Below are 20,349 nucleotides of genomic sequence, written 5' to 3'. Positions count from 1 at the left end.
CTAACATTACCAGAACATAAAATAACCCGTTTCCACTTCATTTCTATGCACACTTTCTGAGACGTTATGGAAATGAGCAAGAATTTTCATTACACCGAGAAAGGTAAAGCAGCACCAAAAAAAAAAAAAAAAAAAAAAAAAGTTCACAATTACTAGTCTTTATGTTCGAATAAAAGACTATGCCATGAATTTCCTGTCCTCAACTTGCCCAAAATGCATTCTCCCGAAATTGCATGGGATAAAAAGACAATTAAAAGTATAAATCCCAGAATAAAGCATCCGATCTTCACTTCAGAATTCAAAACTGAAACACAGGACAGTTTCATTTTCAATGATTTATTATTTTTAAGGACAGAAGGTCTCATTTAATATTTTCCCAATTCCCACTGCCTGCATGATGGTTTGTTTGTTTGTTTTTCCCTCTCTTTCTTTCCTTTTTTTTTTTTTTTTTTTTTTTTTGTTTTCCTTTTTTAGGTTGTGCTAGCAGAGGCAAATAAAATAAAGTCCAAAGTAGCGTCATTTTGTCTCCTTTGTACAACAGTACCTTAAAGAAAGATGACAGTTTCTCGTGTCCTTAGCTGCTACATGCAGGTTCTGCTTGGGCAGTGTCAGTTATGTACAGTACTGGTCAGAAGCGAAGGATGAAATGGAAAATTTCACCTCTTCTACAAAGTTGTCAAGTCAGTCTGATGGTCCTTGGAACCAGTTTGTAAATGGGGGTTTGAACCAGAGGAAGAAGATCTGCCCTTCGTGTTGGGCAGTTTGTGATCTTTTTTCCACTTCATTCTTCTGTTCTGAAACCAGATCTTGATCTGGCGCTCAGAGAGACACAAAGTGTGGGCTATCTCGATACGGCGGCGCCTGGTCAGGTACCTGTTAAAATGAAATTCTTTTTCCAGTTCTAGGACTTGCTGTCTGGTGTAAGCTGTGCGGGAGCGTTTAGGTTCCCCTCCGTTGTAATTGGGATTCACTGGGAAAAAAATACGGAGAACTTTTACAAAGCTAATCTTGACTTGCCGGTCCGACTTTACAAAAGAAAACCTTACGAGCTTGCGAGCATGCGGCCGAGCTGGATTCGTCCCACTCGCTTACAATGGCCGGGCTGCTTTCCCCCCTCGTTTGAGGCAGGCGCTACGGGCACACGCAGCTAGGTAGGCTGGGAGCCTCTAGAAGGCTCCTAAAATGGAGTTTTATCCTGCACGCCAAAGCCCCGCACGGCCAACGGCCTATTTCCTCAGCAATAAAAATTTATGGCGAGTGTAATTGGCCACCTCGGTTTAAAAAGCTCGCCCACGAGCCTGGCAGGGACTCGGCAGAGCGCCGCTGAGGCGATCGGGAGCAGGGTAGAAGAGCAAAGTAAGAAGAGGATCCTTACCCGAGTTAACATGGACTTTCTTCATCCAGGGATAAACTACTGCCGGCTGCTTAACTGCGGAGCCGTTTGGGGGTTTGAGGGCCGGCTGCTGGCTGCAGGCTCGCGAGTTGGACATTGGAGGCGGTGGACAATGCTCTGCTGGGCCGGGGAAGTGGCTCGCCGGGCCGGATTGCTCCTGTCCGTGACCCCGCGGCTGCCCGGCAGAGCCCTGGGCATTGCTACAGCTAAAGGGCTGCTCGCTGTAGTTTGACCGTGGGTAGAGTCCCTGGTGCTGGAAATCAGCGCCCTGCGAGGCACTGTAGTACTCGGCCCCCTGCTCGCCTAAGTAGCTATTCTGCAAATATTCCTCGCAAGGAGGAAATTTGGGATCCACATACTTAGAGTTCACCATATACGAACTCATGGCCATTAATTTCTGAAGGTAGAAAATACTAATTTTTCTCGTGTTGTCTTTTTTTCCCCTGCCATAGAGCCCTCCTACTTGCTGTCAACTGAATAAAGTTAGGCGGGCATGTGACCGGCCCGGCCAATGGGGAGCCGGGCGCCCACCGCCGCATTTCCCCGCATTTCCAGCGATTCCACTCAATAACATCCCTCTAACCGAATGACCCCCCTCTCCGGCGGGCCGCACCCGCAAACCAGGTACCGGAGGTGTAGGGGTACCCCGGGGCGGCGGGCGCTGCCCTGCCCACAGCCTTTTGTCTGAGCCGGCTTCCCCCAGCCCCGGAGGATGCTGCCCTGCCGTCTGATCTGCTAGCCAAGATCGCCAGCGGGGCTCGGTACCTCGCTTTAAATAAAATAAGAAAAAGAATCGAAAGGAATATACAGAGCGATGAGCTGAAGCGGGGTTAAAAGGGAAGAAACTGATAAGCAGGCGAGGAAAAGAAAAGCCATCAAAGAAGAGGGTAATATGACGTACAATAGATCTGTCCTGTCTTTGTCTAGCAGAGGTCATCCAAAAGTTACCAGAATTTAGTTCTGCTGAATAAAATTAGGCAATCAGTAACTTCTCGTTCGCTTTCAAGCCTCAAAATATACGTGTGCATACGTATGCGTGCACAGACGCAAACGCCAACGTGTATTTATAAATCTATACATGTATGTATATAAAATCATACAGATGGCAAGAAAGAGTTCACTTTTAACCACTAAAGTTCAATCAATTGAACTGGAGACGTCATTTAATTAGGTTAAAAATATCACGGGTTTAATGAGATAAATTCGGTCTTCATTCATCAATATAATTCCTGGAGCACAAGTAAATACATTCCAGCGAGGAGAATGCTGCTTTTGCTGCTGTCGTAAATATTTTGATGCGATCTGGACCCTTGACAGGGAAATTTTGCTAACGTCTAGCATATCTAGCTAATTTATGAGTATCTTATAAAAGACTCATTCACTGATTGGTAGATAATATCTTTTTTTTTTTTTTCTTCCCCAGAAATTTTGGAACTTCTGGTGAATTTAACTGTTTAAATTCAAAGATTGTCAGTGAGAGTTAGGACTGAACGACAACCGAAGTTTTAAGAAACGTCCTAAAACCTAGCGAATAGGAGCGAGGCAGCAAAACTTTTATAATTTCTGAGTGTTCAGCACGCATATGCCTCTTGATTCCGCCAGTATTTTAACTTCTAACCATCTGCAGAAAGGTGAAGTTTTTGCATCGACCATATATTCCCCTAGAATCGAATCTGTGACTATATGAATATCACACAAATTCGGTTCTACAGGGTATATATAGACAACGTAATAACATTCTGTTTTCATCTACAATATAGCAGGTCTCTGCAATTCTCTTAGTCTCTCACTGTCTTCTGAGGAATGCAAACTATTCTGCTGGGACTCAGTTCTGAAATACAGATTTGCATGAAGGTGGGATTTCAGAAAAGATTCACGCTTGTTATTATTGCTGCAATAGAACTACACGACCCTCCACCAATTCGTAGTGACGAATTTCGCCTACCAAATTCTCAGAAAGACCTGCCTCTTTCTTTAAATTCTCTGCCACTTACGTCCTCGCTATGGAAAATGGACGTGGTCAGTCAAATTGCGCTATTTAGAATAATAATGGTTAAAGTAATTTAGTAAGGAATCTTTAAATATTTAGGCTAACAGGAATCTGAAAAGATTCTCCACATATTAGAAATTTCCCCCAAATAAAACAGAATTTCTAAAAAAATCGAAACAGAAGTAAAAACAGCCGACAACAGAAACAGCGGTTGGTGAAAAAGATAAGATTAAAAGCTGGAGTTAGTTGCTCTCGGGAAAAAGAGTTTCCAAATTTACCTTCATCCTATTATGCTGGTCTAGCTATTATCCCCGCGATCTGCCTGCGAGCCTTAGCCTCGCACCCTCCCAGGTTTTCCCTGCCGTAGCGTTTATGGTGAAGGGCAGGGCGAGAGGTCAGCCGAAATCATTTACAAACATATCACAAAGTTTCATTATTTTTACTTTGTCGACAGCGGCACACAGGAGTACAAAAGTTCATGAATTGTGTCTGACCCAGCTCCTCACTGCTGTCCTGCGGTCAACCTCTTCTCCTTCCACTATTTAAAACAGGCACCATAAGGACAAATAATGGTGCGGGTGTGATACATCCAACCACTGCGGAGGGCAGATTTGGGGGTGTTGCGCTTATCCGAGCGATGTGTACCGGGCTGTTTGGCTGCCTCCAGCTCCCAAGTGCCTGAGCTGGGAGATGCTATTTTCAAACGTCTGCTTTCTGACCACTGCGGCGGTGCCTCCTTCACAGCAAGTGCAACTCAAAACGACTTTATATCCTTAATCTCCCCCCGGATTCTTCAAATCCCCACCCGGCTATTTTCAGCATCTCTCCCCGCTTTCGCATCCTTTCTCTGAGGGGAGAGGGGATACCCCCCCGCCCTCACGGGGGTTATTTACCACCCGGCTGAACCGGCAGGGTAACTCCCCTCCGCTCCCCAAAGAGACCTCTCGTTTGGGGCAGCCCCCGGGAGCGGACAAGCCCGCCTGGGGCTGCCCAAGGAGCAGCGACGGAGCTGGGGAAGCAGCAGCTCCCCGTTCTGCTTAATACTACACATTTTCATATTTGTTAGACGCTGTGACCTGCGTTTCACCTTATTGCACGACTTGCTCAGACAGGTCAAAGCCAAAGAGTTATTGATGAACAAAAGCGTTATATATTCACCTCCTGTTCAACTGCCCATACAAAATACTTTTGATCTATCAGGCTTTTTGTATTCTGGTTCATAATCAGTATGCTAAATGTACGTTGGCAGAAAACAAGTAATCCATACATTTAGGGCCGACCCTGTAATAAAATGCCAAGGGCGTCTACGTAGCGCAGGACTGAGCTGTGGGGGAAGGAAAGTTACCTATGGAACACAATTAAAATTGCAGCGCTGAAGGCGATTCTTTAGTTCGTATTTATAGCACTCGAAAACCAATATTGCAACGGAGGACAAAAAGACCCGGAGAAGCTTGGCACATATAGTGAAATAGATTATTTATCAGGAAACAGGGAGAGGAAGCGGGGAAACGCAAACAAGCACACACGCAAACACTCCTCTCCTTTCCATGCTCCGGGTCAGAGCCGGGCTGGCAGAAACGGGAAGGGCGATGTACAGCCTAATGAATCTCCAAATATCGCAGTCTTTCTTTCCCTCTTTGAGGGACAAGCCGGTCTCAGCCTGGAGGACCAGGACCAACACACTCAGCTCCTCAGTGGAGCCAGAAAGGTTCAACAGCAGTTCCTAATGCACACTGATCTTCTGCCCTCCCCTTGGTCCCCCTGGCGCAGCTCAGGCAGGACCACCTGGGATGCGAAAACCCCTACAGTAAAAGATTGCCCTCCTAAGCTCTGATACCCATTCTACTCCGTGCCTTCACAGCATTTATATCCACGTTAGAGTCTCCCTTGCCCCGAGACCTCTCGCACCAGCAGACGAGCTCTACTGCCCGCAGAACCGGGCTGCAGCTGGGCTGCCCCGGCTTGCCAGCGCTGACCGCCCCCAGCTCCTGCCGCCTCTTTCAGCCAGCCACCAGTCTGTGCCAAACGAGGGGAACGTCAGGAAGCAGTCACAGCTCTGCCTGGGATCCCGTCTGGAGAAAAAAATGGGAGTAGCCAAGGTTATGAGGTGCTGGGATACAACGTGATCCGTCTGGGTTCTGCACAGGGAGGCGCTGTACAGTCCCGCTGAGTTAAAATGGAAACGTTGCTAATTGCTTTGGAGTGCTTAAAAGCAGGACGACACCTGTACAGCCCTGTAATAAACCCCCAGGAGACTGCACCTCTGCTTTTAATGCTAGCCAGGATTATAATATGGTACCACAAACTGACTCCACAAGAGCCTTCACATGCTGACATAGTCCTTTCTCTTTTTTTTTTCTTTTTTTCTTTTCTTTTTTTTTTCTTTCTGTTTTTTTTGGGGGGAGGGGTGGTGGGGGAGGAGAAGGAAGAAATATTCATTAGGAATCATAGTTTGGAGTTTTTTTAGATCTGAAGGGAAGAACCAGGATTTTCGAATAACAGAAACTCTACAAGAAATAAAAGCTTACTTACTGTGGATGTTCTTCCATGCTGCAGAACCTGTTGCAATAAAAACGTTTGTTACTGTTGTATTCCACATACGGGTGATATTTCTGGAGAACAATTACAAACCACGTTTGATAGATGAAGGCAGAGAAGAGCTGGTGGTAAATCCTGCAAGCAGAGGAGTGGTGGGATGGAAGCCCCTTCCAAATGAGGACCACGTTGCATTCAGGCAGTTTTTTATGAATACACACTTTCCCTGTGCCTGGGGTGTGATCTTTCACTTTTAATATTCATAATCTAAATTTTATATGGGATAATTTCTAAAGAAATGAAGAGCCAGACCTCCCTCTTCCACTAATGGAAAAGAATAACAAAGGCCTTTTTTTTTTTTTTCTGTGGGAATCCAGTCACATTCAGATCACCTTTGCCAAACCATCACCCACAAAATACGCCAAGCAGCATTATATCCGTGCTAAACACAGAAAGACCTACAATTTTGTCAGAATAAATATCGGATTACTCCAAAATAGTTCTCTTCTAGGATCACCTAATTAACCTCTCAGCCGCCACGAGACATGTGCCTTTGTTTGCATTATAGAAGGGTAGATTTGACTTCAACTTTCCTTCAAATATTTTATTAAATATATTCAAAGATCACATAAGGGAAACAAATCCACACGTTTGGTCTAATTCTCCTGAAACGCGTCATATATTTAAAAGTAAATACTACTGGGGAGTTATTTTCTGTAAGCGATTTTTCATCTCCTGTATTGCCTTCCTATGGTATCTTGGCGAGTTATTGTATTAAACGCAGAGCAATTGCCTCGGTATCAATAGTTCACTGCATAGAGCTTCCCAAGACCTTTCTTGTTAATTTATTTCTTTTTTCTTTTCTTTCTTTCTTTTTTTTTTTTTAAAGTTCTGCCTACTCTAGGTAACACTCACAGCCTGCGCGGAGAGTGGATTAATATCAGTATTTTGGCACTAAGCACCCCCTTACGGAGCCTTTTCTTTTATCTTCATTTTTTATTAAAATACATGGGTTTTATTAAAAAAAAAAAAAAAAAGAAAGAAAGAAAAAAAAAAAAGAGAAAAAAGCGTATCTCCATTTAAGAAATCCCTTTAAATTCAGAAATCTCAGCCAGAGCGCAGGCGGCTCATCCCGGCGCGGCCGCAGCCACCTGAGCGGTACCTGCCCGTTTCCCGGCGGAGCCGTTCCCACGGCGCAGCGCTGCCGCCGCTCTCCCGGCGCGGGGCTCGGGGAGCCCGAGCGCGGCGGCGGAGGGAGGCGGATAGCGGACTTACTGTGCGCTCCCCCCGCGGCCTGGGGGACCCGGGAGCAGAGGTGCCTGCACGGTCGCATTCCGCCGACGATTCCCCGCTAACACTTTCCCGATTACTGCTTCCAGGAACGAAAGCATCTGCACTTGTATGCTCTTAAACTAATTTATGGTGGGAATTATATTTTGGCTTGTCAACTCTCAAGCCATAAAACAAAGTTTATTGGAATCACGTGCTTCTAAATAGCCACTCAGGACTTATCTCTGTGGAACCATAAATAACCTTCAGCTTTAAACTTTTATTCGCTAAATAAAGGTTCTCTGAATCTGTCCTATAAAACGGGACCGGGTCGAAATAGCGGGGATGGGTGGAAGCTCAGCCGCACGGCGTTATGCCGGCCTTTTTGAGGAGCGCGTTTTAGGAAAAGCTGCAAAGGGGACTTCGCACTCCCAAAGTGCTCTTGGGAAAGGAGCCGGGCGTGTTTTCTGTGGGTACCCGTTCAAGCCTTTCTTTACAGCTCTTGGGGTACAAGGAAGCACAACTTTAGGAGGAAAAAATAATCCCACCAAAACAAAAACAAAACAAAAAAACGAAAAAAACACACAAACAAACAAACAAAAAACCCCCAAAAAACCCCAAAAAAACCCCAACATCAAACCAAACCAACTGAAAAATGGAACCTTTTCTCCCTTCTCTGGGTGTTTATAGCATTTTGGTGAGGCTCCCCTGCAAAACAGCTTTGAGTCATTCATCTCAAAACTTGGAAGAGCTGTGCCAGGGGCTGCAGGTTCGCCGGGCACCCGAGGGACCTTTGTAAGTGACCAAACTGCTGCCAACAGTGAGTGCACAGGGCTTCGGAAAGGGAGAGAGTGTGAAGCCTGCCACAATGAGATCTTTGAGGACTGGAAGTTTAAGGACGGTTATAAAGCAATAAAAGAGCCCTGGTGTGAAGGGAGCAGGGTGTGAGCTCGCAAATGAGAATTTCAAGGAGCCCGAGCACAGGAAGTCAAATGTCCCTGGCAGTCACACAGCATGAAGAAACTCGGGCATCAGCTCCCAATCTATCATGGCTAAGATGGGGGCGTCGGAGCGGCCAGCAGCTCCTGGTGCATCCCAGGAAGGGTTGGTGCCTTCGCCAGAGGGCGGGGAGCTGTGTCAGCCCCGCCGGGGACCGGCCGCCTGCAGAGGGGACACGGCCACTCGCCCGGCCCGGGGGTGAGAGTGCGCCTCCGCTCGGGGGCTCAGCTCTGAAAACCGAGCAAAATGCAATTCCTTGCTGGGTGATGGCACCAGCCGAGTGGTGCCTGTTTAACATTAGAGTCTGCTCTTACTTCTTATGAAGTCACCCAAAAGGGCTAGCTCAGCTCTCACTATATTTTTCAGATGTCTCCAGTCACAGCTGAACAATTGGTTTTTCTTCAGACAACAAGAGGCATCCCGAGGTCCTTCCCTCTCCTTCTTTATGATCCAGAGTGGCTTTGCATTCCACTGTTTTTCTTGCTCTTTGCATGGCCTTACTCACACGGCATTGCCTTTGTGGGTTTTTAGTGGCCTAAGCTGTGGAAGAGCCCTTTCCTCCTCCCCTGCCCAGAACAGCTGGCAGGGACAGTGCACAAGGTGGCATTTCAGACACAGTGCATGGTCTGAGAAGCTTTATCAGGCCTAGGGGCTCCAGCCAGCCATCCCAGAAAGAGGAGTGGGCTGCCTTGTATGGGGCTGACTGCAGGGTCTCTTTCAGCTGGTGCACAGCCTGTGCTCCCAGTCCTGGAGGGACAGAGGGACAAGCTTCCTGGAGCTCCCTGAGCTCAGGCACCTGGGCCTGGCCATAGTGGGCCCTGGATCAGCCTTTGTGACAGCCTCCAGCTACTCTCCTCCCCAAACACATCACCTCACTGGCTTCTGGAAGAAGGGCTTCAGCAGCAGGCAGCTGCAGGGGGCCCCAGTGGCCATACCTGGAGAGGGCCAAGAAAAGGCTGTGCTGGGACATGAGGGGTAGGGCATAATGGGAAAGTGCAATCAAATGTGGGGAAAATACTTTGAGACAAGAATTATGATGCAGAGTGAGTGTGTTTGCCCCAGGCCGGGCACTGAGTGCTGGGTATGGCGAAGGTCAGGCCCCAGGCAGCAGGGCCCATGGGTGGACTCCGGGCCCTGTGCAGTGAGTGCAGCAAGCATCACACACCTCCCTGAGTGTCTGTGATTGCTTCAGCTCTCTTGGCCTGTCTCGTGGGCAAGAGAAGGCCATAGTTTGGAGATGAGAGACTGCCTGGCATGTGCAGGAGGAGAAGAGCCATGGAGAGGCAGGTGGCGTGGCAATCAGGCTGCAGAAGTGACAGCCACTGGCAAATGGGGTGGCCCAGGCTGGGCATGTGTTTCAGGCACACGTGTCCAGGGCATGGGGCTGTGAAAGATGAGGCTGTGAGATAGTGAGGACTTGATGATTGAGATACAGCTCCCTCTCATTTAAAGACAAGACAAATGTTTCATTAACTGAGTAATTCTAGCCATGAGATTTTTGAAGTGGGAATTAGAACGATTTTCACATTTCCTATTCTAAAATGCAGATGTGAAATTTGACTTTGAGGCTCTGGCCAGTTCATTCTCTAGACTTTCATGCAAGTTTTCATGTTTGGGGCTGATGATCTGGAGACAGATAAGAGGTGTAATGACATAACACAGTAACAATTGGTTTCCCTCTGGTAATTGTGGTAAAGAGGTTGGGGGAATTGAATCACATGTGTGCCGCCATAGCTCTCAATGCCACTTGACAGACATGACGACCGGCATCTTACCCCGAGGACCACACTGCCAGAAAATTACAGGCTCCATCTCTGACTTTGAAGACCTACTAAGCACCTCGATAGCGTCCAACGCATTTTGCCCCTCTGCTTTTATCACAACCCCGACTTTTCAACAGTCGCCTCGTCGCCCATGCCCTCGCAGAGCAGGATGTGGGCATGCAAAGTCCCCTGCCTGCAGCAGCCCAAGCCCGCAGGCAGATCCGGGGGCAGCAGAGGCCCGGAGCGGGCAGGGCGGCGTCGGGCCGCGCCTCAACATCAAACGGGGCAGCGGCGGCGACACCTCGGGTCCGCGGGGGAAGAGGGCGAGGAGTGTGGGGCAGGGAGGGGAGGCCGGGGGCCGTGGGAGCGTCTCGCCGGGGTAGGCACGGCCCGTGGGGGTGGGTGCCGCCGGGGTCGTGTCCGGGCACGGCTGGGGAAGGTGAAGCCTGCAGGCAACAGGTGAGGCGGAGGCAGGGAACTGTGCCGGGCCCCGGCTTGCAGGAGGCAAGGGAGGGTGTGCGGGGGCCGGGGGCTCTGCCCGCGGGAAGGGAGCCGGCGGGAAGGAGGGTGCTCTGGCACCCGCATCAAAGGAACAGGGAGGGAAGAGGCGGGTGCCCGACATCAAAGCGCGGGCTGGTGACCGGGAGGGCAGCGGGGCACACGAGGGGAGCCCCGCGGCACCGGGGGTTAGGCGGGGAGAGCGCGAGGGCGCGCACCGCGGCGCGCCAGGCTCTGCGGACCCGGGTGAGACGGGAAATCGCGGCGCTGGAGAGAGTGGGACACCGGGTCGCGTCTTGAGGCGCCCGAGGAGGGCGGTGGAGCCCCGCCCATGTCCCCCGCCCGCCGGCGGGCCTCTGCCGTGGGCAGGCGGGCGGCAGGGTACGGGTCCCGAGGCTGGCGGCGGGGCGGTGGGCCCCTCGCCCCGCGGAGGGGAGAGCGGCCAGGCTTGTCCTACAGCGCCTTCTCCTGGAAGAGGCCGTGGAGACGTAAGGGCTGGTGGCTGCGGCCGGGGCCTGTCGCGCCCCCGGCGGTCGCTCCGCGGCCCGGCTCGGCGGCCCCGAGGGCGGGAGCCGCGGGCAGCTGAGCGCGTCCCGGTCCGTCGGGGCGTGCGCCCACACGCGGACAGATGCGGCGGAGCCGGGCCGCGACGGCGGGGCCGGCGGGCGGCTGAGGTGACCCCCGCCGCCTGCACTCTCGCAGGCTCCAGCTTGGATGGCTCCCGGCGTGGGGCACCGGGCGGGCACGGCGGGCTGCCTCCCCTTCTCGCCGCACCCTCCCCCGCGGGTGGTGGGAGGCGAGCGCTGAGCATGGGCAGAGCCTGCTGCCGCTGAATGCAGTTTTATTGCCTCTTGTCTCTCGCAGAGACCCTTCCTCCGCGCCCCGCCCTGCCTCCGCGACCTGCTGCAATGTTTATTGCGCCTCATCTTTTCCTTTCGCTTCCTGTTTTTTCCTCTCCCGCTCCAGCAGCATTGAGTGCCGCACTGCAGTAGAGCAGTAAATACCTTTAACAGCTGCCTGCCAACCGAGGGGTGAAATACCGTCTTTGTTCGGATTTCTTTTTTCTGTCCCAAGCGCGCATAAAACACCCCGTGGGAATCATATTTTTGGGGGGAACGTGAAAATGAACCGGCGGGATTTTCAGTTCCTCAGAACGCAAAACCAAGGTGCCTATCTTCGCCTAGTCCTTTCGGGTTTCCCGGCTCCGCAGTTCACAACGCCCCCCCCCCTTCTTGCACCAAAGCCCTGACAGACTGGGGGAACAGAGGCTGCACTTCTTCTCCAGACAACCTGCAGCAGATAAGCGGGAGCCAACCTGACTTCCCAAATGGCAGCCGGTGCCAGCGGTACCCCCGGCACTGTCAGTGGGCTGCCGCTTCCTGCCAGCTGCTTTGTGATGGTGTTTTTATACTGCCCGTGCGTCAGTAAAGGGTGCACTGGGGATCGGCTGTTTCCTTTCAACACACACGCACACACACACAGACAGACCAAAAAAAAAAAAAAATTAAAAAAAAAAAAAAAACAGTGTCAAATTCTGTCGAACACACCAGGAAACGAAGCAAGTGCGAGAAATTTGACTGTGAATCTTGTACTCCAAAAATTTCGGCACACCAACACATCTACACTCATACCATGTTTTATAGGTGCATAAATAGATATAAAAATATAGTCCTCACATGTGCCATATATATATAAACATGTACATATAAATATATATATGTGCCATATATATAAAGGCGTATTTTGCCATGAATACTTACAATTCCATAGGTATGTTTAAGAACATGAACAGACCTATGTGTGCCTGAATGTTAATAATAAATAAATACATACATACATACATCTGATAAGAAAAAGAATAAGAGCAAATACATCTGATAAGAAAAAGAATAAGAGCAAAAGCAAGCCAGGAAGGAAGCCATTTAGAAAAAAAGCCGAATTCCCACATGAACCAGTGGAATCATAAATGCATGTGTGTATCCGTATGTGTCAGCAGATGGACCCGCAGACACACACATACACATTAGAATTTGTTAGAACATCCTGCTTTTGTTTTCTTCTTTTTCCCCAGGCTACGAATAATTTCAAAACAACTCAAGGACAAGATTTTCCGAAGTTTTTGGAGAGATTTACAGTTAAGTAGCTATAATTACTGTGTCATCTAGGAGGGATTCTGAGAGTGAAACCTAACGCAGCGCATATTTTCCACGTTACTCTTGAAGACTGTTGCTATGTTGAAAACGATTCGTCCCAAATAATCCCCAAGTCCTGCAGGAGCGCAGGGCGGCCGGCTAGTGCAAACAGGCAGAGCGTGGGGGGACAGGGATCTTATCGCTCACTGTAGTGGGGCTCGGGCTGCGGGATGCTCGGGGGTAGATTAAAGAACAATTTCTTCTGTGGGTTCAAAATATGTACTCGGGGCATGACTGGCACCTTTCCACCCTCACTGTGTGTTGTGTAGTCAGGCGTTCTGCTTCACCGTTAATTAACTTGCTGCTTTCGGGGTAAATGGCGAGGGGGTAAATTCCTGCAGTGCAGCAGCACGGTGCATTGCAACCACCGAGCATCGATGTGAACGCTAAATACCAAACGGCGGGTTTTCCACCGGGCATGAACATGAAAATGATTGAAAATGAACATGAAATAAGTAAAGCATATATACGTTCACAACAACGTACTTCCAAAGAATGTGTGTTTTACAGAGAGAAATGGATGTGTGGATACGATATACAAGTATGAATATAGGTAATGTGAATATGGATGTGTATACATATATGAGTAACACAGGAATAGTGAACTATTCTATCTCCTCGACACATTTTAAAATAAACCCAAGGATTTGTTGTTGGGTTTATTTCCGAGAGCTTGTCCTCCTTTTAGCCCCCGATGATTTCCACGTGGGTAGTAGCCGTGTTGCGGCCGGGCGCTCCTGGCCCTGTGTCCGGGCAGCCGCCCCCGCGTTCCGGCTGCCGAGCCCGGCCCGTGTGCTGCCCACCGAGCAGCTCGGAGCCGCAGCCCTGGCTCCGCGCTGCAGCGGGACAAGGATGTGAGAAAAAGTCCCTGCGGGGCAGGCGAGGGCTCCCGGGACTGGCCCCGGGCACAGCCCCCGGCTCGACCGGCTCGGCGGAGCCGCCCCGCGCCCTCCGCCCCCGCGGGAGCTCTGACCCCGATTGTCCTTCGAAAACACCTGTTAGGCTTTAAAGTTACTCGACTGCCCTTTCGCCATGGGGAAAACGAACTAGAGCATCACCACAGCACGCTTCAGGCTGGCAGGGCGAAAGAAGTATCCCAAAACCAGAGGGCCTCATATCGGAAGAAACCCCACCGGCAGGCGAGGCTCTGCCTGTGCGCACCGCGCCCCAGCCTTCCGCCCCTCTCCGCGGAACACCAAGACATCGTGGCCCGCGGCGCATTTTCCGCGAAAGACGGCGCGCAACAGCCGCTCTCACTCTGCGGCATGCCCGCAACCACCATTAATAATAATAACACCACCGATTATTACAATAGCAGTAATAGCAACAGCAATCATAGCGGTAAAAATAGTAACGGCAATACTAAATGGAAGAAGAAGGGTTTTCGAGGGACAGGTGATGAAGAGGGACAGGAGGACAGGGGAGCCGGTGCCGTGCCACATACCGCGGAGTACCGGCGACCAGCCCGAGGGAACTGAGTGCTTACCAGATCGCGGCATTGCCCGCCTGCGGAGAAGCCCGGGAGGGTCGCTGTAATCCATTTTGCACCCGTGTAGCAATCCGTGTACCGGAGGAGATAGCGGCAGCGGGGGCATCGAGAGGTGGGAGAAGAGCGAGGGGCTGCAGGCGGCGCGGCGGCGGGCGCGGGTCTCCGCGCATCCCTCCGTGGGCGCGGGAGAGGAGGCGGCGCGGGGCCGGGGAAGTGTCAGTGCAGCGGCGGCGGGACCGGCCGCGGGTTTGGGGGAGAGGGGCGCAAACATGAGGGCGACTGCCATACACCTCAGCCTAGACAAAGGTTAGAAAAAGAGGGGCTGAGGCTCTCTGAAGGCAGAATGCGGGGGGAAATTCGCCAGGGAAATCAGGAAAAGGCCATGAAAGCGCTCGCTGCCTGCACATGACCAGCCGCAGCCAATGACGAGCCCAAATAGGTCATAAAAAGGTCTATTACCAAGTTGTAAATTTTCTTCAAACAAAAAGGAATTTACTGCAATTCCTTGCGGATTTTGCACATACTGCTTCCCAGCGCCATGTTTCTTTCGCCTGCGCGCTGCGCTTTTACTGAGGCTTCGGTCCCGCCTGCCCTCGGCCTGCGCGCCACGAGCGCGGTGGCGGAGCCCCGCCAGCACGGCCGGGACGCGGGAGATCCGCGCGGGCCGCGGAGAGAGGGGCAAGCGGTCGCGGAACCGCGTAAAGAGGGGCAGGGCACTGTGCCGAAGGATCCGTTCCTTGCCAAACGAAACGGGGCTTAACCCGCATCCCCACCCTCTTCTCCCACCCCTCCCCACCGCTCCGCCGGGCACTAAAAGAAACCACATCTGCTTGAGCGCCCACTACTGAAGCGGAAGCCGTCGCTGACATAAAAATAGTCCGAGCCTCTTGCCCACCCCGCAGTGTGCGGTTCCCGCAGGTTGCGCCGGGTACTGTCACCGCGCCCAGTGCAGGCTGCCTCCGCCCTCGATAAAACCTTCCCGGGGCACCAACAGGGAAAATCCGATTCCTAGAAAGTATTCTAAAAAAAAAAAGAAATTAAAATGGGCCTGTGTCCACTAGGAATACTTGGCTCGGAGACGGAGTACTGTGGATGTTTCTTGCTCAAGTTTTGTTTCAGGGAATAGCCAGGGCCCTCAATCCGTGACCCCCGTGCCGGTTGTAACTGCTAACAAAAGTAAACACGCCTAAAGACGTAGGATCGTGGTTGGATCTTTTAAACACTCTGCTTCAGGCAGCTGCACACCTTTGAATATTGCCTCGGCGGAGGCTATGGCCACTCTCTTGGTGTCTCTGCAGCACCCACGGCCGCGCTGAGCTGCTCTTCAAGGGAACGGAAAAATTCCGCGGAAACCGAAGGCGCGGTACATCCACTCCGCGGCCTTCTCAGGCGGCCTCTCGCCGCCGCTCCCGCCGCAACCCGCGCAGCTACGGCTGTTCCTTGCCAAAAGTCCGATGGCTCCGGTTTTACAGGGGGCTCGGTGGCCGCCTGGGTCAATTCTTGACTCTGTTACCTTTTTTCTTAGCAAGTTTCCAAGTGAAACCGAAGTAGAGGTTCAGATGCCAGGCTATGGGGGTAAATGCCTTAACAGCTACAGCGATGTTTTGTTATTCTTAATGAGTAAGATTGGGGCGATTCTAGTTACCACTAGGCCTTCGCCAATTGTACGGGCTCAGGGAAGCCAGTTTTTGCCTGCGTGGCTGCGTTCCCAGTCGGTCCTAGGAGAGCAACGAAACGGAAACTTCTTCAGGAATATTTTAATTTTATTCTTTGTCCGGTAATTAAAGACAACTACCGCAGCAGCGCAGCAGCTCTTTTCCGGACAAGTACTAGTCTAAAGAGCGCTCCGCTGGTGTGTGAAGGTCCTCGACGCGCCTTCGCCTCTCGGGCAGCCAGGGATGGCAGCGGGCGGCACCGGCACGGCTTTCCCGCAGCAGGGCCGCCGGAACCGTGTTGAGCCCGGCCTCCGCCGCCAGCGCAGCAAAAGCGAGAGGCTTTTCCTGCCCGGACACCAAATATGTCGGTGTCACTAGCACGAGTATTGTTTTGGAAAGCCAGGGGGTTTTGCGCGTCGGGCCACCGGTTTACTTTAAACGCGCAGCCACCAGCCCCGCATCCTCCCTTGACACTACGGATTCCGGTGTATTTATGCAAATCCATGCAGCAAAAATGTTTATTTCACCGCTTTGTTGCAGCTTCCCCTTGTTTACAACCTTTGGCCAACTAGGCGATTAAAATAAAACCAAGAACAATAGCTCCGCCGGCTCGTGCCTCCCTCCAGAGCTTTGCAGCAGTGGAAACGTGCCTGCCTCGGTGGTGGGGAGCGGGGAAGAGGAAGGGAAACGAAATGAACCAAACCCGCCCCACAAGTCCCATCCCCGTGGACGGCGGGTCCCGCCGCGCCGGGTGCGTTCCCCGAGCGAAGCGGTGGGTGCCAGAGAAGGGCCCAGCGGCGGGCGGGCAGAGCGGCGGGCGGCACCTCCTCGGGAACCTGGCTGCAATTTTCCCAGCAAGGCCTCGCCTCAGCCCCGGCCTCGTCGGGATCACGCTCGTTTCTGGGCAGAAAATAGAATTATATATCGTGTTTGTCGCGGTTTCTGGCGCGTCCATTCGATTTCCTTCACGGAGCCATTACTCAGGGGAGCGTCAGCCGGTAGGGAAAAAAAATGACGTAAAAATCTCGCTAGAGATTTATACCTCATCCCTCGACCCTCTGCCTGCTACTCCTAAAAAGGACTGCTCTCGGCCGTCCTGTTTGATACCGCGCTCTGCGGGACCCTGCCGGGAACGAGAGCAAGAGGAGGGAGCGGAGAAATGAAATTGTTTTGCTAATCAGAGCGGACCTTTCCTCCCGTTGTTGCGGGAACCGAGAGGCAGGCTCCGTCCTCACCAGCTGCGGCCTCCGCTGGGAAAGGCATCATATGATAATATTTAGGGTTAGAAACATCTTTCTTTCGGTCTACGCATGGTTTGGAACTCCTAAGAATTACAGCCCTCGAGAAACCCCCACGCAAGGTCACAAAAGCTTTGTATTTCTCTGCTTGTCAGCCATCCTCGGGGGAGGCCGGGCCCGTTCTGGCCGTGGTTTGTGTGGCTGGGCTGGAAGCCCGGCATCGCTCGGAGCAGCCCGTGGGGATGGCGTGGGGCAGGAATGCTCTCCGGGCTCTCTCCCTGCAGCCGGGCTGGCAGCAAAGGGCTCCGGAGTGTGAGGGCCGCGGCTGCCGGCAGCGCTCTCCTGCACGGCCGCCCCGCAGCCCGGGCTGCGCGGCGGGAGAAGGCGACAGCAAGGCCCGGGCGCACAACGGGGCCGGCCCGCAGCCTGCGCTCCGCTCGCAGGTGAGGCCGCAGTCCCCGCTGGCCGCTGCTTGGACCACGGCAGCCCTCGGGGCAGGGAGCAAAAAGCAGGTTTTGTACGCAATGTGCCATTCCCAGACCCCGCAGAAACACCCGGCATCGGAGGAGAGATGGGGGAGGGCGCAGGGGGGACTCAAGGATTCTTGAGGAGTAAATTACAAAAGGAATATAGAGATGCCGATGCATTTTATAATAGAATAAATTCGGTTTATTTTAATCAAATATTATGGAAGAAGGTTAAATATATTCCTAGGATATTTTCTCCAAGATTATTAAATTTATTTAATTTATTCAACATAATATAAGAATAAGAATTAAAATAGTACAAGTGCACTTGTCTTGATTAATAAAGCATTGTTAAATGTCTTACTTATTAATATTTATTATTAGAAAGTTTCCCACAATCACCGTCTTTTAAGATTGCAAATATATATATAGATATATTTGTATATCATTAGAAATTTATTGCTAGAAACTCTGTATCAAATTTGAAAAAAAAAAAGTAGATTAAATGTTAAATCTAGAGATCGTTCTGGATACGCTAATAAACAAAATAAAAGCACAAACAAGTGAAGCATCCAAAGCAGGGACATGTCAAACGGAGGGACATGGGGCCACTCGTCTCACGACAAGATCACGTAGAGGTGCGGATGAGCCGAGATGTCGGGCTTTAGCCCTGGTCATTTTTTTGATTGACTTTAACAAAGACATTTGGGGCAAAAACTAATTCGTCTGGCCTTCAGCTCTGTCTTCTTCCAGATCATGTGCTTCCTTTTTGGCCTCCCCTTCCTTTCCCTCCTGTCTGGAAGCGGGGAATTTGTCCTTGTTGTTCTCTTTTTTCCATTTCATCCTCCTGTTCTGAAACCAGATCTTTACCTGCCTCTCGGTGAGTCCTAGTGCGTGGGACACCTCGATCCTTCTCTTCCTGGTCAGATAGGGGTTAAATAGGAACTCCTTTTCCAGCTCTAGAGTCTGGAATCGACTGTATGTTTGTCTTCCTCTCCTCCTACCCGGCGCTGCTGTTTAAAACAAAAACACAGGGGTTTGGAGGTTGGTGTGGCCGTTCAAAACAAGGCGCAGGCAGGCAGCGAGGACTCCTGTCCCTCCGGAATCCCTCGAGAGAAGCCCCGCAGAACCGCAGGGAGAGAAAGCACAGGGCACAGAGGAGTCTAGAGCTTTGCACTCGAGTGAGAGGAACACAGCGATAGTAAATGCACAAAGCGCCTCAGCTGTCCTTCTGCATAGGGGTCACTTTATCATCTTGTATGCCACCCCCTTCCCGACCCTGCACCCTTCTCGTTCAGGCAGCAGCGGCGGGAGACAGGCGAGCGTGTCAGGGGCGCCTCAGCGCTCGAGAGGCGTCTCGGAGGCTACTCTTGGGTTGGTAGCTGCCTGCTGCAGAGGCTTCTGCTTGCTCACTGCATCTCTTTATTATCCCAAGCCACCGCGGTGATAGGAATCGCGGTGAGAGAGGTAGGGAGGGGGGGAGACAGAGGCAGGGAGAGAGAGGCAGCGAGAAAGAAGCGGGAGGAGGAAAAGAAAGTTTCAAACTCAGACGTGAGATGGAAGCAAATTTTTGACTGCGTCCAACCTTGTGGTCTCATCCAGGGAAACATTTGAGCAGGAGACGAGCTCTGATTTAAGTGGTCTGGTTCCTCGCCAATATTAGCACTGGACGATTTACAGTCAGGATATTGTACCAGCTCGGCCTCTTGCTGTGTCGTAAAAATCTGCTGTCTCTGTAAGTTATCGTATCCGTAAAATTTAGCGGGCTCCCCGTGACAGGTAACCCCGCTGCAGGGGGCAGGAGGCGGAGGCGCGGCGGGGGGAGGAGGAGGCGGCTGGTAGGCGGCCGTGGGGCTCCCCCCGGCCGGGTGGTAAAAGTCCGGGGCCGCGCCGCCGCCGCCCCCTGCCCCGCCGGGCGCGGGGTGCGGGAAGCCCGCGGCGGCCGCGCCGTTCCCGTAGAGCAGAGCGGCGGCGGCGGCGGCGGCGGCGGCGGCGTGTCGGCCGCTCACCTCGGGTGCGAAGTGACAGTCGTAGTACGGGGAATTGATGGCTTCCCCCGCCGCCGCCGCCGCCGCCGCCGCCACCTTGTACTTGGAGTAGAGCGGGTTGACAAAGTAGGAGCTCATCGGGGAGGGGGGCAGCGGCGGGCGGGGGCACGGGGCGCTCCTCACGCCGCCGCCGCCGCCGCCGCCGCCGCCGCCGCCGGTGCCTCTACGCCGCGCTCATGCCGCCGTCGCCGCCGCTGGCCCGTGCGCTCCCCGCTCCTGCTCTCCGTGTATGTGGTGACCAGGACTGGATTATAATCGCTCCCAAAATGACCTGCCTCACTGCTTTTACTATTTCCTATTAGGCACACAGCAGCCCGCGCACACACACACACACACACACACGCACGCTCATGAGCTCAGGGGGGACTTTTGGCTTCAGTTTACATGTGCCGCTCCTCGGGCAAGAAAAAAACTCGGCCCAGCCCTGCCCGGATCCACCCCGGCCGCGGCACCCCGCTCCCCCCTCCGGTGTGCGCTCGCTAGGAGCCGCTGGAACCCCCGCCGCGCAGGGGCGAGGCGGCCGCGCAGATCCCGCGCGATAACCGCGGGCGCGCTGCCCGGGGCGACGCCGCCCGCCTCGCCCAGGCTGGACTGCCCGGAGCGCGGCCTGCACCGCCGGCCGGCGAGGGCAGAGCCCCTCAGGGGGAGCCGGTGCCCACCGCAGGGTCGCCGGGGTGTAGGCGAAGACAGCGGGGCGCCCGGAGGGCGGCAACGAGCAGCGGCAGGGCCCCCTTGCCAACGGGCCCTCCGGGTCATTTCCTTGCAGGCGAGCAGATCGCTGGGAAATGAGATGCACATTTACCCTTGACGCCT

General features: G+C 52.6%; 3 protein-coding genes across 8 annotated transcripts in view; all 3 read right to left on the bottom strand.

The window, feature by feature from the left end:
* HOXD3 (homeobox D3) overlaps window positions 1-14,254 on the bottom strand; it is a 30,965-nt gene extending 16,711 nt beyond the window's left edge. The window contains exon 1 of the mRNA XM_038143078.1: window positions 14,126-14,254. The gene's annotated coding sequence lies outside the window, so the exon portion shown is untranslated. The remainder of the gene's footprint in view (window positions 1-14,125) is intronic.
* LOC119703332 (homeobox protein Hox-D4) lies at window positions 321-14,243 on the bottom strand. 4 transcript variants are annotated; one of them, XM_038143075.1, is made up of 4 exons: window positions 14,126-14,233; window positions 5,916-5,942; window positions 1,376-5,455; window positions 321-970 (listed from the first exon to the last, which is right to left on the bottom strand). In XM_038143075.1, the coding sequence occupies exons 3-4, from the start codon at window positions 1,782-1,784 to the stop codon at window positions 666-668; spliced, it is 714 nt and encodes a 237-aa protein (XP_037999003.1). In that variant the 5' UTR covers window positions 1,785-5,455; window positions 5,916-5,942; window positions 14,126-14,233; the 3' UTR covers window positions 321-665. The 4 variants fall into 4 exon arrangements, with proteins under 4 accessions (XP_037999003.1, XP_037999001.1, XP_037999002.1 ...); XM_038143073.1 differs by lacking the exon at window positions 14,126-14,233 and adding an exon at window positions 7,194-7,751; XM_038143074.1 differs by having other exon boundaries at window positions 1,376-5,942; window positions 14,126-14,243.
* Window positions 14,255-17,657: 3,403 nt separating the features above from the next.
* HOXD8 (homeobox D8) lies at window positions 17,658-20,236 on the bottom strand. 3 transcript variants are annotated; one of them, XM_038143521.1, is made up of 3 exons: window positions 19,498-19,983; window positions 19,074-19,221; window positions 17,660-18,501 (listed from the first exon to the last, which is right to left on the bottom strand). In XM_038143521.1, the coding sequence occupies exons 1-3, from the start codon at window positions 19,612-19,614 to the stop codon at window positions 18,206-18,208; spliced, it is 561 nt and encodes a 186-aa protein (XP_037999449.1). In that variant the 5' UTR covers window positions 19,615-19,983; the 3' UTR covers window positions 17,660-18,205. The 3 variants fall into 3 exon arrangements, with proteins under 3 accessions (XP_037999448.1, XP_037999447.1, XP_037999449.1); XM_038143520.1 differs by having other exon boundaries at window positions 17,658-18,498; window positions 19,074-20,236; XM_038143519.1 differs by having other exon boundaries at window positions 17,659-18,501; window positions 19,074-20,213.
* Window positions 20,237-20,349: the final 113 nt, after the last annotated feature.

This window comes from Motacilla alba, chromosome 7 (assembly GCF_015832195.1).
Source record: "Motacilla alba alba isolate MOTALB_02 chromosome 7, Motacilla_alba_V1.0_pri, whole genome shotgun sequence".
In the NCBI taxonomy this organism is placed as follows: domain Eukaryota; kingdom Metazoa; phylum Chordata; class Aves; order Passeriformes; family Motacillidae; genus Motacilla; species Motacilla alba.
Note: the sequence above shows the minus strand (reverse complement) of the source record. Positions and strands in the feature narration are given on the sequence as shown.

Bases quoted from the DNA above. Each gene is read 5' to 3' on its own strand.
- LOC119703332 (XM_038143074.1), bottom strand. From the start codon at position 1,784: ATGGCCATGAGTTCGTATATGGTGAACTCTAAGTATGTGGATCCCAAA. The intron at 971-1,375 runs GTAAGGATCCTC...TTTTTTTCCCAG, and splicing joins GAAAGTCCATGTTAACTCGG to TGAATCCCAATTACAACGGA.
- HOXD8 (XM_038143519.1), bottom strand. From the start codon at position 19,614: ATGAGCTCCTACTTTGTCAACCCGCTCTACTCCAAGTACAAGGTGGCG. The intron at 18,502-19,073 runs GTTGGACGCAGT...TGTTTTAAACAG, and splicing joins TCCCTGGATGAGACCACAAG to CAGCGCCGGGTAGGAGGAGA.